General features: G+C 39.4%; 2 protein-coding genes across 2 annotated transcripts; both read left to right on the top strand.

Annotated features, from left to right (window-relative positions):
- Positions 1-1,184: 1,184 nt before the first annotated feature.
- Positions 1,185-5,837, top strand: ifit8 (interferon-induced protein with tetratricopeptide repeats 8). The gene is made up of 2 exons (XM_017464453.3): positions 1,185-1,338; positions 2,153-5,837. Exon 2 carries the CDS (start codon positions 2,157-2,159, stop codon positions 3,453-3,455), a length of 1,299 nt encoding a protein of 432 aa, XP_017319942.1. The 5' UTR covers positions 1,185-1,338; positions 2,153-2,156; the 3' UTR covers positions 3,456-5,837.
- Positions 5,838-9,780: 3,943 nt separating this feature from the next.
- LOC108263544 (neurofilament medium polypeptide) lies at positions 9,781-14,423 on the top strand. Its single transcript, XM_017464454.3, has 3 exons — positions 9,781-10,882; positions 11,847-11,971; positions 12,064-14,423. The coding sequence occupies exons 1-3, from the start codon at positions 9,917-9,919 to the stop codon at positions 14,078-14,080; spliced, it is 3,108 nt and encodes a 1,035-aa protein (XP_017319943.1). The 5' UTR covers positions 9,781-9,916; the 3' UTR covers positions 14,081-14,423.
- Positions 14,424-16,149: the final 1,726 nt, after the last annotated feature.

Below are 16,149 nucleotides of genomic sequence, written 5' to 3'. Positions count from 1 at the left end.
CATTCCCAGTAAATCCAGAGAAAAACATTTGAAGATTCTACACAATATGTACCCCCAAAAACAACCATGGAAAATGCGAGTGTAACTATAGCTTCTGTCAAGTGGAGTGTGAGTCAGTACTTCATCTTTTTGTGAATTGTCTTTTGGTTAGACTTCAAAAATCAAATCAAATACTATTTTTAACTGTTATGTTTTTATGTTATGTTATATGTTATGTTAAGTTATGTTATGTTATGTTATATGTTATTTTTTCACATAGATTCTGATAGTGAGGACATTGGGAATGGTATGAGTTTATTGGATATGCAATTTTTCACAATAATGGAAATTGACTTTGCCTCACTCATAAGCTTTTCTTGGTGAACACGTGAAGCCTAAAGGTGTAACTCTCATAAAGGCATCTTATGTATTCCCCTGATAAAAAAATAAATAAATAAAATTAAAAAATTTTTAAAAACTACAGAAATTCTCACAGAATTTGGGATGGTTTTAATGGTTATAATGGGAATGGTATTGGTTTTAATGGAAACTGTAGTTGTCCCTGTGGGTCTCTACTGGTAACTTGTTGCCTTCTATTGGTGGCATGTCATGTCTAGTGGATACCATTGAGGACCAATAATGGTAATGGTAAAGGTTTTTATGGTTAGCTGATGTTCGTAATGGTATTTGTATTGGAAAACATTAGAATTTCCCTGATGGTTTCTATTGTTTATTTTTCAGCAGAATTATACATATGATGCTTTTATGTCTTACATACTTTTTTAATTGTTCCTCTGTCGTCTTATTTACTGTTTGCGTTACTTGAAAATGGTCGCGTGTTTGTTGCTTGGTATTGCATTTACATTAAATAGGGAATGTTTTTGTGTTTAAAGAATCGTAATAGCATGTTATGGCCGCTAGATGGCGCCAGCAGTCCTTTCTTGTAACTTGTCTGGCGACGTTCAACAGAATTAGTTTTTAACCATTATAAGAAACATTGATAGAAATTGTCAACAAAATCAGTATGAGGGGAGACTCAGTTTGAAAACAATATCACGTCCACTTATAATCACGTCCACTTATTAGTCTTTAGTTAATTATTCTTCACGACTATGTCCAGGCTTCACTGAAATTCTGGGCTGTGACAGGCTTCATGCTTCACAGGGAAACGGTTAGTTTATTCGCCAAAAGCAGTTCACAGCACCAGCGCTAGGTTTCGTTTAACTTGATTTGGAAAAGAAAGTGAAACTTAAGTGAGATCCCTAGCACTGGTTCTACACTACTAACTATTCAGATATCGTTCGGTTCAGATATCATAAGAGAAGCCTTCAGAGACTTTGCAGTGCAGAACATCAGACAGTGAGTGGCTTTGCTTTACATCATTTTAATATATTTGTCCTGTCAAGTTTTTATTTTTTGTCTTAATATGGCACGACATGACACATACCTTTAGAATGAAAGTGATTTAAAAAAAAAAAAAAAAAAAAAAAAACAAGCTAAACCAGTTTTATACACATGTAAAGCCTGCTGTAAATATATATATATATATATATATATATATATATATATATATATATATATATATATATATATATATATATATAAACCCTCATAGAAATTGTAATGGTTTTAATGGTTATAATGGGAATTGTACTGGTTTAATGGAGCCTGGTTTTATTGGTCCCTGTGCTTCTCTATTGCTAATTTGTTGCCTTTTATTGGTGATATCCCCAATGGAAAGGAAAAAAAAAACCTAAACAACAACAATAGAAACCCTCATAGAATTTGTAATGGTCATAACGGGAATTGTATTGGTTTTAATGGAAACTGTAATGGACCCTGTAGGTCTCTACTGGTAATTTGTTGCCTTCTATTCATGGCATGTTATGTATAGTGGATACCATTAGAATTTCTGTGATGGTTTCTATTGTTTGTTTGTTTTTTTCAGCAGGGATGTTATGTCTAGTTTATACCATTAAGCACCAATAATGGTAATAGTAATAGTTTTAGTGGTTAGCTGATGAATTTCTGTTACGGTTTCTATTGTTATTTTTTTCCAGCAGGAAACAAATAAAGTAATGTTGGATGTTTAGTCCTTCTAACATTTTATTACATTTCTGAAATAATTTAGCAAAATAACATGCTGCAGCATTCTCCCTTATTCGCTTTACAGGAAGATGTTTTTGGAGGAACTTAAGAAACTGGAGTGCCACTTCACTTGGGACTTACAGAAGGAAGATGCAGATCTTAATTACCTGGAGATCAAATTCACTGAGAGTCTGTCAGTCCAAAGTGATCATAAAGGGAATTTCAGACAGAGAGAATTAAATTTTTGTGCCTACATCCATCACTTGCAGGGCTTCAGTGACAAGGCACGTGAGTGTTTGGAAAAAGCAAAGGAAGTGCAAAATGATGATTCATACAATATAGTCACGTATGGAAATTTAGCCTGGTTGCACCATCACATGGCTGATGATAACATGGCCAGAGTGTATTTGGAGAAATTGGCACAAATCTCAGGAGCATTCCCTAGTCCCGCAGAAGAGTTGCACCGTGAGGTCTTGAGTGAAAAGGCGTGGTCTTTTCTACGTTTCTCCAAAAAGCACTATATCAAGGCAAAAGAGATCTTTCAGGAGGTTCTAGAGAAAGAACCAGAAGACAAGGAGTGGAATACTGGCTATGCCTTTGCACTGTTTCACCTGGAGGGCTTGGAGATCAGGGAGGACAAACGCATACCTTTTGAAGAGTCTCCTGCAGTGAGTCAGCTAAAGAGAGCGCTAAAACTTGATCCAGACAATGCCATGATCCATGTCTTCATGGGCCTCAAGTGCAACAAGAACGAGAGAAATTCAGAAGCATGGGGGCACATGAAGCAAGCGCTAGACATGGCTCCATATGACCTGAGTGTTGTCCTGAGTGTTGCTAAATTCATGAAGAAGGAGCAGTGCTATGACATGGCACTGGGAGTGCTGAAAAAAATGTTGGAGAAAGCGCCGGACTCCTCACGTTTACATCATGAAATCGGCAATAATTACCGCTGGAAAGCCATGCAGTTGAGAGACATACACAACCCAAAGCTCCTAAGCCATTGCATATACCATTTAGAAGAGGGAGCCCGCCTGAATCCAGATTTCATCTACCCACAGATTGAGTTAGCACTCAGGTATGCTGAAGTTGGGAACTACACAAAAGCAAAGCAAAAGTTCCAAGAGTTGTTTGCACGCCCAAACCTGCAGCTGGCCGATCTCCAGGCTTGGCATCGCATCTATGGAGACTTCAATATGTACCGTCTAGGCTCAGAGGCAACAGCAGTTAAGCATTACAAAGAGGGCATGGCACTGCAAAAAGTTTCCACTGAATGGAGGATCTGCAAAAACAGACTCCACAAAGTCCTTCACAATACTAGAAATGATGTGTACCAGATTCGAGAGTTCATGAAATCTTTAAGAGAAAATAATGAGCGTACGGAGAATTAGATTAGTATTCGGTTGTCCAAAAAAAAAAAAGAGTAACTTGTTATCAAATCACATTGAATTTTCCTTAATCATGATTAATGTCAAGTATATTACTACAAGAGCACTGCTTACCATATGATCTTAACTTGATTTTCTTTTTATCTGTTGCAATGGGTGACATTTTTTAAAAATGGTTTTGTTATGGTGTGGAGGAATTTTGCTGCCATGTTTTGTCCCTTTAGACAGAAGTGCCTTTACCCTATGATGAAACATTTCTATCCTGATTGGAGTGCTCCCTTCTAGCAACAAAATCACCAGAACTCACTGAATGGATTGATGAGCATGATCATCAAGTCTTCCTCAATTACATATCAACCCAACTGAACACCTACTGTATGGAGATTTTAGACTGACACTCTCCACGACCATCATCAGAACACCAAAACACCTATGCTGCCAATCTTCTTTTGGAAGAATGGTGTTCATCCCTCCAGTACAGTTCTAGATACTTGTAGAATTGGTATCTAGGTGTGTTGAAGCTGTTCTGGTGGCTCATGGTGGTGTTATTACAATAAAAATGCATGCTATGTTGGTTTTTCCTATATACAGTGGTGCTTGAAAGTTTCAGAACCCTTTAGAATTTTCTACATTTCTGCATAAATATGACCTAAAACATCAGATTTTCACACAAGTCCTCAAAGTTGATAAAGAGAACCCAGTTAAACAAAGGAGACAAAAATATTATACTTGGTCATTTATATATTGAGGAAAATGATCCAGTATTACAGTATCTGTGAGTGGCAAAAGTATGTGAACCTTTGCTTTCAGTATCAGGTGTGACCCCTTTGTGTAGCAACAACTGCAACTAAACATTTCCAGTAACTATTGATCAGTCCTGCACATCGGCTTGGAGTAATTTTAGCACATTCTTCAGTACAGAGCAGCTTCGACTCTGGGATGTTGGGTTTCCTCACATGAACTACTTACTGCAGGTTCTTCCACAACATTTCTATTGGATTAAGGTCAGGACTTTGACTTCGCCATTCTGAAATATTAATTTTATTCTTCTTTAACCATTTTTTGGTAGAACGACTTGTGTGCTTAGGGACATTGTCTTGTTGCATGACTCACTTTCTCTTGAGATTCAGTTCATAGACAGATATCCTGACATTTTCCTTTAGAATATTTTCTGGTATACTTTAGAATTCGTTGTTCCATCAACGATGACAAGTCGTGCTGGCCCAGATGCAACAAAACAGACCCAAACCATGATACTTGGAGTGATCTTCGTTGGTTGTCCACTCCTAGAGAGGGTAACAATGGTCTTGAATTTCCTCCATTTGTACACAATCCGTCTGACTGTGGTTTGGTGGAATCCAAACTCTTTAGAGATTTTGTAACCTTTACCTACATGATGAGCATCAACAACTCTTTTTCTGCGGCCCTCAGAAATCTCCTTTGTTTATGCCATGCTACACTTCCACAAACATGTGTTGTGAAGATCAGACTCTTCTTTAAATAAAACAGGGCACTCACACTCACCTGATTGTCATCCCATTGATTGAAAACACCTGACTCTAATTTCACCTTCAAATTAAACTGCTAATCCTAGAGGTTCACATACTTTTGCCACTCACATATAAGTAATATTTATTTATTGATCATTTTCCTCAATAAATAAAGGACCAAATATAACATTTTGTGTCTCATTTGTTTAATTGGGTTCTCTTTGTCTATTTTTAGGACCTCTGTGAAAATCTGTTTTAGGTCATATTTATGCAGATATATAGAAAATTCTAAAGGGTTTACAAGCTTTCATGCACCACTGTATGTACATATATTGTTCTGTTTTCTCTTACATATTGCTCTAGTGCACAACTATAGATCTAAAGATCTTTCTCTGACAATGAGTCAGCAGAACAGCCTTTTTATAATTGAAGCTCATTTTTTTCTTGCCACCATGACCCAAAATTGAAGTCAGCTGGGCTTCTCAGTATTTTTATAAATACCACAGAGCAAAGGTGGATGTAAACTGTGTTAAACTATATAACGGAATACACCTGTCTGGAAATATTTGAACTCATTTAAAAATAATTTTATGTAGGTCTTGCCTTTCCTGTATACATATTAACAGTATTTGGGTTTTAGTTTAATATTAGATTATCTAAACTTTTGCACAGCATTGTTAAAGGGAAAACCATTTGGAAACCGCAAGTTAACTGAAGGATCTGAATAAACCGCACATGATTATCCAAATCCTTCAGTTAACTTGCTGCTATGCTTGTGGGCGTGTGTGCGTGTGTGTCACTCAATTTCACACGCTCTGACTGATCAGCATGATTGAAACTGCAAATCAGGCCAATTATTTTCTGCTGCTTATACAAATAAAGGAAATGTTTAGAATGCTTGTGGTGAACGAAAATGTGTATATGTAGCCTAAAACAGAGGTTTCCAAGACCCGTCCTGGGGACCTTGTGCCCTGTAGCATTTCGCTTACTACACCTGATCTGACTGCTTATTATTAGACCCTTTATGGGCATGATCGAAAGTGCTGGGACAAAAAAAATTAACATTGGGTCTCTAGGGCTGAAGCTCCTGTTCTAAAGGAATATGTACACTACAGAAAAATGTCTAATTCAGATTAGGGCTATGATGGCCTTCTCAAAACAGCCTACACAAGCTCCATTTGTTGTAGTTTAAGCTGTTTAAGTCAGCATTAAATCTATGCAGTCTTTTATCATTATTGTCTGATATTGAAGCTGAGTTAAAGCTATAGATCCATACATAATTTCTATATTGCCATCTTCACTGCTAACACCAGCCAGTAAACTAAAATGAACTAAACTAAGAGGATTTCTGAGAGGATTTTTACACCATAATTAATGTTTATATGATGTATTATATCCTTAACAATCAACTTTAAACCAACAGTTGGTGATACATTCAGTATAATGTAAATGTCAATTTCAGAGTAATTCCCAGGCAGACTATAGTCACTATCTATAGCCAGAGCTACAGGAAAACTTATGTAGAGTGCCATAGCTACAGTGACAACAGCCTGCCTTAGTTTTTAAGTACTGTAGGATTTTCTCTCTTCATTTTTTGATTGGCATTAATACTGTACACAGTTATACATATTAAAATGTTAAAATTAGTCAAATAATTACAGGACAAACATTGTGGCTCATATGGGGAACTTAAGATGAATCTTTGTATCACATGGTGTGTGAATAGTTAAAAAGGTTTAATTAATAAACGGCTCTAGTGCGCACGTCCAGGGTTGGGGGCTCGATTCCTTCCATGGCCCTGTGTGTGCCGAGTTTGCATGTTCTCCCCGTGCTGTGGCGGTTTCCTCCGGTTTCCTCCCCCAGTCCAAAGACATGCATTGTAGGCTGATTGGCATGTCCAAAGTGTCCGTAGTGTATGAATGGGTGTGTGAATGTGCATGTGATTGTGCCCTGCGATGGATTGGCACCCTCTCCAGGGTGTACCCCACCTCGTGCCCGATGCTTCCTGGGATAGGCTCCAGGTTCCCCGTGACCCAGTAGGATAAGTGGTATAAAAAATGCATGAATGGATGAAACTAGCTCTACTGAAACTCAAAATTCAAACACATCCAGTCTCTCCCTTCTGTGGTCACCTGAAGCCACACCCCCCAAAACACAATAAACACATGCTGCCAAGGTTAGAGCAACTGAATGCTAGGGCAAGATCAGAGCCTTTCTGAACTGACAAGCAATATAATTGATAGCCAAGAGGAAACACATCCTTGTCCTGATTCACTGAATGTTCGTTGCACACATCATTCTTTTCACAGGATTTGGAGTGCCACAGAAAATTTCTCCTCTGAGCAGATTTTTTTTGTTGACAGCTGTCAGAATGTCAGTACGAATATTACAAAAAGACTTCATGGATCCAATAAATCATCGATTCTACCTTGGGCCAAAGATGATCAGGAGCGAGTATATACATCTGAGTAAAGATTTAAAAAATAAAAAATAAAACAGCAATGTCAAAGGGATTGTATCACATTACACTGCTGGAATGTATTGTCTCTGAAAAAAAAAGTACTGAACTGTGTCATTGTTTGTCACTAGGGTGGAACCTTCAAGGGTTTGTCTTTGATATATTTAGTATGTGCCTTAAACTGGGAAAGTGAATGCAGTGTATATTTATATATAACGCTGATGAATGTAAGATTGCTGTGGGAAAATGGTATTGCAAGCTATTTGCGGAAGAAAGTTTCATAATTTATTGTTGTTCTGTGTTGATGGCCGCTGCACAGGTTAATCTCATGGCTGTAAGCACCAGGTCAACATACATCTAGAGACAATTCAAGGCAGTATTCCAAACAGCACTTTGTGCAATAGTATGCCTAAATAGGACACCAAAGGTGTACTGACACACTATTTAGTACAGTAGAATATGGTTTGTGTCCAAGTATTAGCGAAGCTTTAAATAAATATAAATAAATCTGGTATTACAGAAGTGTTATGAGAATAAAAATTTATTTTACACATCAACATGACTGTTACAGTTACTGAGTGTTAAGTAAAAGAGCTAAACATCTTATTCAACAAGAGCTGGTCTTTTATCTTAGAGGGTTAGCTCTGTCCTGTCCAGCAGCAGTGTTCATTCCTCACGGAGCTGTTGCAGAGTAATTGCTCTTATTAAGTAAACTGCACATAACCTGCAAAATAAACAAGACATTTGCTGTTAGCTAGTTAGCTAATATATAAGTTTCTCTACTGTCATCTCCCAGTGCATTGCTCAGCACTGGACTGTAGGGTGTATTTAAAGGTTTTGTCCAAGGCCAGTGGGTGTTAGGGTGCTAGTCCACTATCTCTAGCTAGCTACATACAGTGTAGAAAACAATACTATCACATCTGGCCACCAAACAACACAAATTGAATACACATAGTTGAGATATAACTGTGTTTGAAGTAAAAATACAAATACACCGAACACAATTTATTCACCGTCTGGCTGTTGTTATCTCTTTAGCTTAGACAACTTCACAGCTTGGTAATGATACTCACTAGAACCCTACCAAACTAGAGAACAAATTAAATGGCTTACATGTTCAGCAAAAATAGATAACACTCTGTAATTCCTACACAGGGTCACAGGGATCCTGGAGCCTATCCCAGAGAACTCGGGGCACAAGGCAGGGTATACCCTGGATGGGGGCACATTCACACACTATGGACAACTTAGAAATGCCAATCAGCCTACATTCTTTAGAAGGGGGAGGAAACCAGATTACCTGGAGAAAACCCCCAAAGCAATGGGAGAACATGCAAACACGGTGCACACAGGGCAGAGGCAGGATTCATACCCCCAACCGCTGAGGTGTGAGGCAAATGTGCTAACCACTAAGCCATCTGAACCCGTTTTCCTCCTATTGAGTATATTGGACTCTTTTGCTTACGCTCTTTCTCTCTGCTTATTGCATGGAGACTCTCGCTTGTCACAGTATAGTCAGACTTCTTTAGTGGTTGCATGGTTTACGATGTACGCAAACAATTTTCCCAACAATTCTAACCAACACCCCCGACACAGCACTGACTATGAATTACTGTTACAGGATTGTCAGGGTGACTTACTGCAGTTTAGGAATATTGTATTATACTTTTTTTTTTTAAAAAATTAATTCTACATACTGTAGAATCAAAGCAGGAGAGGATTTCCTTATCATCACACCTGATGAAACGGGGAAAAAGTTGATTTGCTGATAAGTTAAAAGAAGCATCAGCACTAAGGAAAATATCAAGTGCTTCAGGGTAATGGGTCCCCAGAACTTGTGCTGATTTAAGGTAGAACACTAATCCTTAGGGCAGTGGTCACCAACCTTCACGGGGAATCCTGGAGTCTATCCCAGGGAGCATCGGGCACAAGGCGGGGTACACCCTGGACAGGGTGCCAATCCATCGCAGGGCACAATCACATACACATTCATACACTACGTACACTTTAGACACGCCAATCAGCCTACCATGCATGTCTTTGGACTGGGGGAGGAAGCCGGAGTACCCAGACTAAACCCCCGCAGCACAGGGAGAACATGCAAACTCCGCACACACATGGCCCCTGCAGGTTTCATCTCCAACCAAAATCTAACAGACCTGGTTTAGTTGCTTTAGGGCATGCTTGTAGTCAGAACAAAGTAGTTATACATCATATTTCTCAGAGCCTGGTCACTTTGTTGCAAGGTGAAAACCAAAACTTTTCCCGTCATAACTGATACATTTCGACTAGTCAAGTATTTGGCCTTTTTTCTTTTTTCTCCAGTAAAAGGTGTATGTGTGTGGATTTTATGACGTCAGACTGAGTGCGCGTGCCCGGCGCCGCTGCTGCTGCTACTGTTGCTGAGTTGCTCGTTCTGTGCGTTACTGACACCTCAGTTCTGCAAGCTTAACACATCGTGCAGAATATAAAACCCCGACAACTCTGCAAAGCGAAAAATACGTACGACTCTCAGCATGGAGCGTCTGCTAAATGGACCAGGCTGGAGACGGGAAGAGCAGCGCTATCAGCCACCTCCATCATCGCAGCGCATAGCAAGGACACCTGCGCTCAGCAGAGCCAGCGGAAGCGGGGCATCAGCTCCGACACCAGGCCACAGCTCGCGCCAGTTTTCTCCTGAAATGCCTCTAAACACGACGAACGAAAAAGAATCACTTCGCGGCCTGAACGACCGATTCGCGGGCTTTATCGAGAAGGTGCATCGTCTGGAAAGCCAAAACAGAGCCCTGGAACGGGAAATCGAGGACATTCGACTGAAAGCAAAGTCTTCCACGTCTCTAGCCAAGCAGTACGAGCCGGAGCTGCAGGACCTGAGGAGGCAGGTGCGTGAAATGGCAGTGCAGAAGCAGAAGATCGAGCTGGAGCAGAAGCGCGTGGAGGACGAGTTTAACGCGCTGACGGAGAAATGCGAAGACGAGGCGCGCAGCAGAGCTGAAGCCGAGGAGAGCATTTCTGCGCTGAAGAAATACATTGACCACGCGTATTTAATCAAACAAGAGATGGACAACAAGGCGAACGCTCTTGCAGACGAGATCGAGTTCCTGAAGAGAAGCCACGAGGCTGAAGTGAGCGATATTTTGACGCAAATGAAGGAGACCCGGGTTTGTGCACCAGTGAGCGGCTTCGGAAAAGGCGAGCTGACCGCAGCGCTCAGGGACATCAGGACACAGCTGGAAGGTCGCGCTTTCTGTCCCGACACCCAGACAGAACAGCACTTCAGCAATCAGCTGGCCAAACTCACCAAAGCTGCCGAGACCGACAGAGAGGCTCTGATAGCCACCAAAGCTGAAATCAGCCAATACAGGAGGCAGCTGCAGACCAAGAACGTCGAGCTGGATTCAGTCAGAGGGATGAGAGAAGCTCTGGAGAGGCAGCTGTATGACCTCGAGCAGCGACACACCGCCGAAATCCATCACTACCAGGTCAGTTTTCCGGTCACACCTGGAAGTTCAGTGTAAACCAGTGGTCACCAATCTTTTTCCTGAAGATCTACCTTGTGTAGGTTTCATCTCCATCCAAAATCTTACACACTTTTAGTTTTAGTTGATTTTTAGCTGAAAGCAGTGATTAGATCATGGATGGACCTAAAGTCTTCAGGAAGGTAGATCACCAGGAACACTGCTCTAAACTGTAAATATCATGCTGTAGAAACTGGATCATTTAGTTTAGGTCCAGTCTTAATCCTGACACTCCTGGGCAACAAAAACTGGGCCAAGCCCAAAATGGTAAATTATGAAGCTTTTAATGGTCTAAACAACAAATCATTGATCAGAAAACGAGCATGAATTAAACAAATGCACTCCTGAGACCGACTGCGCCAGCATATGCTCGTTTACATTTGCTGCAGTGAAGTGTTTGAGGAAAAGCTGTTCGAGAAACAGGAAACTCACTTATATATAGTTTTCTTGTACGCAAAAGTAAAATCATGATAATGATTACAATGTTTGATGTAAAATTCAAACTAACACACAAATTAAAATGAAGTAAAAATCATATATATATATATTTTTTTTTTTTTAATTTTTTTTTTTTTTTTAATTAAATTAAATAGCTGTCTGCAAGTTTACCCACAGATTAAACATTTAAAGAAGTCAAAGGGAAAAGCTATCCCATACTAAGTAACTTATCTATTTGTTGAAATCTTGCTAATTTGTTGACCAATGATTTGTTTTTAAGACCAATAAAGCTCAGTATTTTACCATTTGGGGCTTGGTCCATTATTTTGCCCAGGAGTGTATTAAATAACCATGTGTTAGTTGAACACTGCAGAATGGTTGCGCTTCAGAAGCAGGATCTGGTCGCTCCTGACCTGATCTGATCTATATTGGTTTTCCTGTTTCTAATTAAAAAACACCCTCAGTTAATTCTTTGGATGTCTGTTTACAGGACACCATTAGAGAGCTGGAACAGGAGCTGAAAAATACCAAATACGACATGAGTAGCCATGTGCAAGAGTATCACGATCTGCTAAATGTGAAGATGGCCTTGGACGCTGAAATCTATTCATACAGGTGAAGGTCACAATATCATCATGGTTTCAGTTAATATAAAAACATTATTAAACAGCTGCATAAAATCATGTTGTACTTATGTCCCCCTACAGAAAATTGCTGGAGGGTGAGGAGTCGAGATACTCCACTCTTTCTGATGCACAGATACCAGTGCCTTATGTGTACAGGCAGTCACCCATCTATACTCTGCCTAGTGTCCCGAGGGTGGGGGGAGTGACTCGGAAAGCAGAGCCACAGTACAAGTTTGTGGAGGAGATTATTACAGAGACAACCAGGGAAGACATTGAGATATCAGACACGGGGTCTGATGATGCTGAAGAACAAAGGGAGGGTGATAAAGTGTGTAGCAAAGAAGAGAATGCAGGTGAAGTAGCAGGAAGTGACGTGCACTTAGAGGAAAAAAAGACCCAAGAATCAGACGTAGAGGATAACGCAGGCAGCCCCACTGCAGAACAATTGGATAATAAAGTAAAAGCAACAGAAAATGAAGATCAATCACTAACAAAGTCTACAGATGTTTCTATGGATCTCAAGGAAGGCGACATGAACACTGAACTAGCACAAAACGATTTAACTGCATCAGAACAAACTGGAGAGAAAGATACGGATAACAATTACAACAAAGATGATGACACCGACTCCAAACGCAAGGAAACAGATTTAGATACAAAAACAGAAAAACCACAAGCAGATATAAGTGGCGATGAGGATGTAGGAAAAGTAGCTCTCGACACTGAAAAAGAGAAACAAGACATAGCAAAAGAAATAGACCAAGCCAGTATTAAACATCCAAAGCCGACAGAGCAAACAGTAACACAGGAGGCTGTTACAGAGTCAGGAAAAAGTGCCATGGAAGAGATTTCTCCAAAATCAGAAAACGAAAAGGCAAAAAAAGATACACAACATATAGCTGAGCTTGAAGATTCCTCTACTGGAAAAACTATGGAGAAAGACAGAGAAACCAGTGAGGTGAAATCTGTGGAGGTGGACACATCCACTGCTGACCCACAGCCAGTATCTCAAAAAGCTGAGGCAGGACAAGAGACACGTCCTAACAGCGAAGCAGATTCAAAGCAGAGTGTAGAAACATCCCAAGCTGATGCCCTCGATACTACAAAAGCAGCGAGTGCACAGGATAATGCAGCTGAGGTGCAAAAAGAGCTGGCAGAGAACGTAAAGACAGAGGCACCGCTAAAAAGTGAAGTAAAAGAAATCAAATCTGAGGAGGAGAAAAAAGTGGACAGCAAAACAGAGGCTGATGCAGAAACTGTGAAACCCGAAAAGGGAGAAAGTGCCCAGTCTACAGAGGCACTGAAAACACTGCAGGATGTCTCAAAAACTGCTGCCAAACAAACAGAAGTTGAAACATCTGAAAGAAAGGAGATTCAAACAAAGGACTTGATGGACAGTGAAAAAAAGGATGAAAGTATTGAATCAAAGAAAACAGAGAAACAGGTTGATCAAATGCAACTCAAAGAACAGCCAAAAGGTACAGGGGTAGAGACAAAATCAGAGGAGCAGACTCAGAAAAATGCAAATGGCACTACAGAAGACATGGTAGACAGTCTTAAAACAGAGGAAAACACAACAACAAAATCCTCTGAAATACCGAAAGAAGACATTCAGAAGGACAAAGAGCCAAAATCTACCGAAAAGGAAACAAAACATGAGCAAAAACCAGAAAAAAAAGGTTCCAAGGAGACTTCTGAGGACATTAAAGAGATGGATGTAATCAAGCCTAAGGGACAAGAGATAAACACTAAAACCTCTAAAGATGTACGGCCTGAACAAAGTGTTCCGAAGACCTCACCAGAAAAAGAGCAAAGTACAGACCAGACAAGCACAGACAAAGACTCTCATGCAATCAAGGACACAAAAATCGAGAAATCAGACAAGACTGATAGCAGCGAGGAAAAGCAGGACAGTACCAAGATGGACATGACAAAAAGTAAAGAGAAGGATCTTGAGAAGGATCCTGCACCCCTGAAAGATTCCAAAAAACTTGAGCCTACAGAGAAAGGACAAGTTTCATCTGAAAAAGGGCAGGACAGCAGCACCAAAGCAGAGAGAGACGCACCAGCAGTAACTGAGAATGGAGTAAATATATGAATGAATTTTTGACAGCTTCGTAGGCAATATTAGTAATGCAAAGTGTACAAGTAACTAGTGGTTTAGATAAATCACATGAATGTTGCATAAATGCTTTAAAAAAACTGCATGAACAGCTAAATAACTGCATGAAACAACAAATAACTGCAGTGTTAACCTACATGCAACTTAAGAGCTGATGTATGCATGTATGCTGATATCTAGTTTACATCTAGGCTGATGAATTTAAATAAAAAAAAAAGTAATAAAATAGAATGTATAGACTATGTTTAAATGAAAATATTTTACTATACAACAACTGCTTGTTAGATGAATGTGTATATTTAAAACAAGTATTATTAATATCAGCAGAATAAATATTATTTCAGCATATCGATTTGGTTTTGGTGTGCCATTACTTTTCTCTCCCACCTGTGTAGCAGAACTCCAGAACAAACATAGTTGCAGCTAATATAAAATGTGAAAGTATGATTCTATGGATGCATAGCGTAATTGTAACATACTGTAGCACTGCTGGTGATTTGCCTGTAATCATCCCCAAAAATCCCCTCAAGGGTTATCTGAGTGTTCTTAGTTTCCCTTTGTGGAGAATCATACACATGCTAAGCATCTGAGTTACAAATGCAGGTCCATGGGGTGCATTATGCATATGTTTTGTTCTTCTTAAACCACAGCAAGTTGCCAAGAGTAACATTTTTATCTTGATTACAGAACAATACATTTCATCCATGTATAGTTACAGTTCCCTCCACTAATATTGGTACCCTTGGTAAATATGAGCAAAGAAGTCTGGGAAAAATTGTCTTTATTGTTTAACATTTTGATATTTTGTTAAAATATATATATATATATATATATTCTGCTCACATTGATATCAAACAATTGCAAACACAACACAGGTTTATAAAAATATAGATTTGTTAAATATAGGTGTGCAACAAATATTGGCACCCTTTTAGTCAATACAGTGCTATTTCACTTTCCCAAGATAACAGCTCTGAGTCTTCTCCTATAATGCCTGATGAGGTTGGAGAATACATGGCAAGGGATCTGAGACCATTCCTCCATACAGAATCTCTCCAGATCCTTCACATTTCCAGGTCCACGTTGGTGGACTCTCCTCTTCAGTTCACCCCACAGGTTTTCTATGGGTTCAAGTCAGGGGATTGGGATGATCATGGCAGGACCTTGATTTTATGGTCTGTAAACCATTTTTGTGTTGATTTTGCTGTATGTATTGAATCATTGTCCTGCTGGAAGATCCAACCATGGCCCATTTTAAGTTTTCTGGCAGAGGCAGTCAGGTTTTCATTTAATATCTGTTGATATTTAATAGAGTCCATGATGCCTTGTATCCTAACAAAATGTCCAGGTCCTCGGGCATGAGGTACTTTTCCATATGGCTACATATGACGTTTATTGCCAAAGAGCTCTATTTCGGTTTCATCTGATCATAGAACCTGATCTCATTTGAAGTTCCAGTAGTGTCTGGCAAACTGAAGATGCTCAAGCTTGTTTTTAGATAAGAGTAGAGGCTTTTTTCTTGAAACCATTCCAAACAACTTGTGGTTATCAGAGTTGGTATAAAGTGTTACATAGTAATGTGTTATTGTGATCTAATGACTTTTTCTGATAATACAGTATTACATTTTAATACAGTATAATACAGTGTTACATTTTAAATTTATGTAATTTGATTACATTTACTGATGTCAGTAAAATTATGTTACTTGCGTTACAAATTTATTGTTAAGAAAACAATATTAAGTAAAATGCATTTTAAACTAAATCACATTAAGCCCTGAATAATTCTCCAATTGGAGCGGTTTGTCACTACATAACCGAACGTCAGTAAAAGAAGACCACGTGTAATTTTATATCTTCAGTGAACGGAGGCGAGATCAGTCATACAGAGTTTACAGGAAAATATGTGGAAATAGTTGTGTCTTATTGGCTGACAGCACTCAATTCTGCCAAACGCTAGCTCACAGTCAGTGTGAGGACAAATGGATATACGCCGATTTATTTTTTAAGCAGTAAATGGGTTAAACTGAAACAGTAACATCCTC

The sequence above is a fragment of the Ictalurus punctatus genome, chromosome 3 (genome assembly GCF_001660625.3).
Source record: "Ictalurus punctatus breed USDA103 chromosome 3, Coco_2.0, whole genome shotgun sequence".
In the NCBI taxonomy this organism is placed as follows: Eukaryota; Metazoa; Chordata; class Actinopteri; order Siluriformes; family Ictaluridae; genus Ictalurus; species Ictalurus punctatus.
The sequence above is the reverse complement of the archived record's forward strand: the minus strand, read 5'-3'. Positions and strand labels throughout refer to the sequence as shown.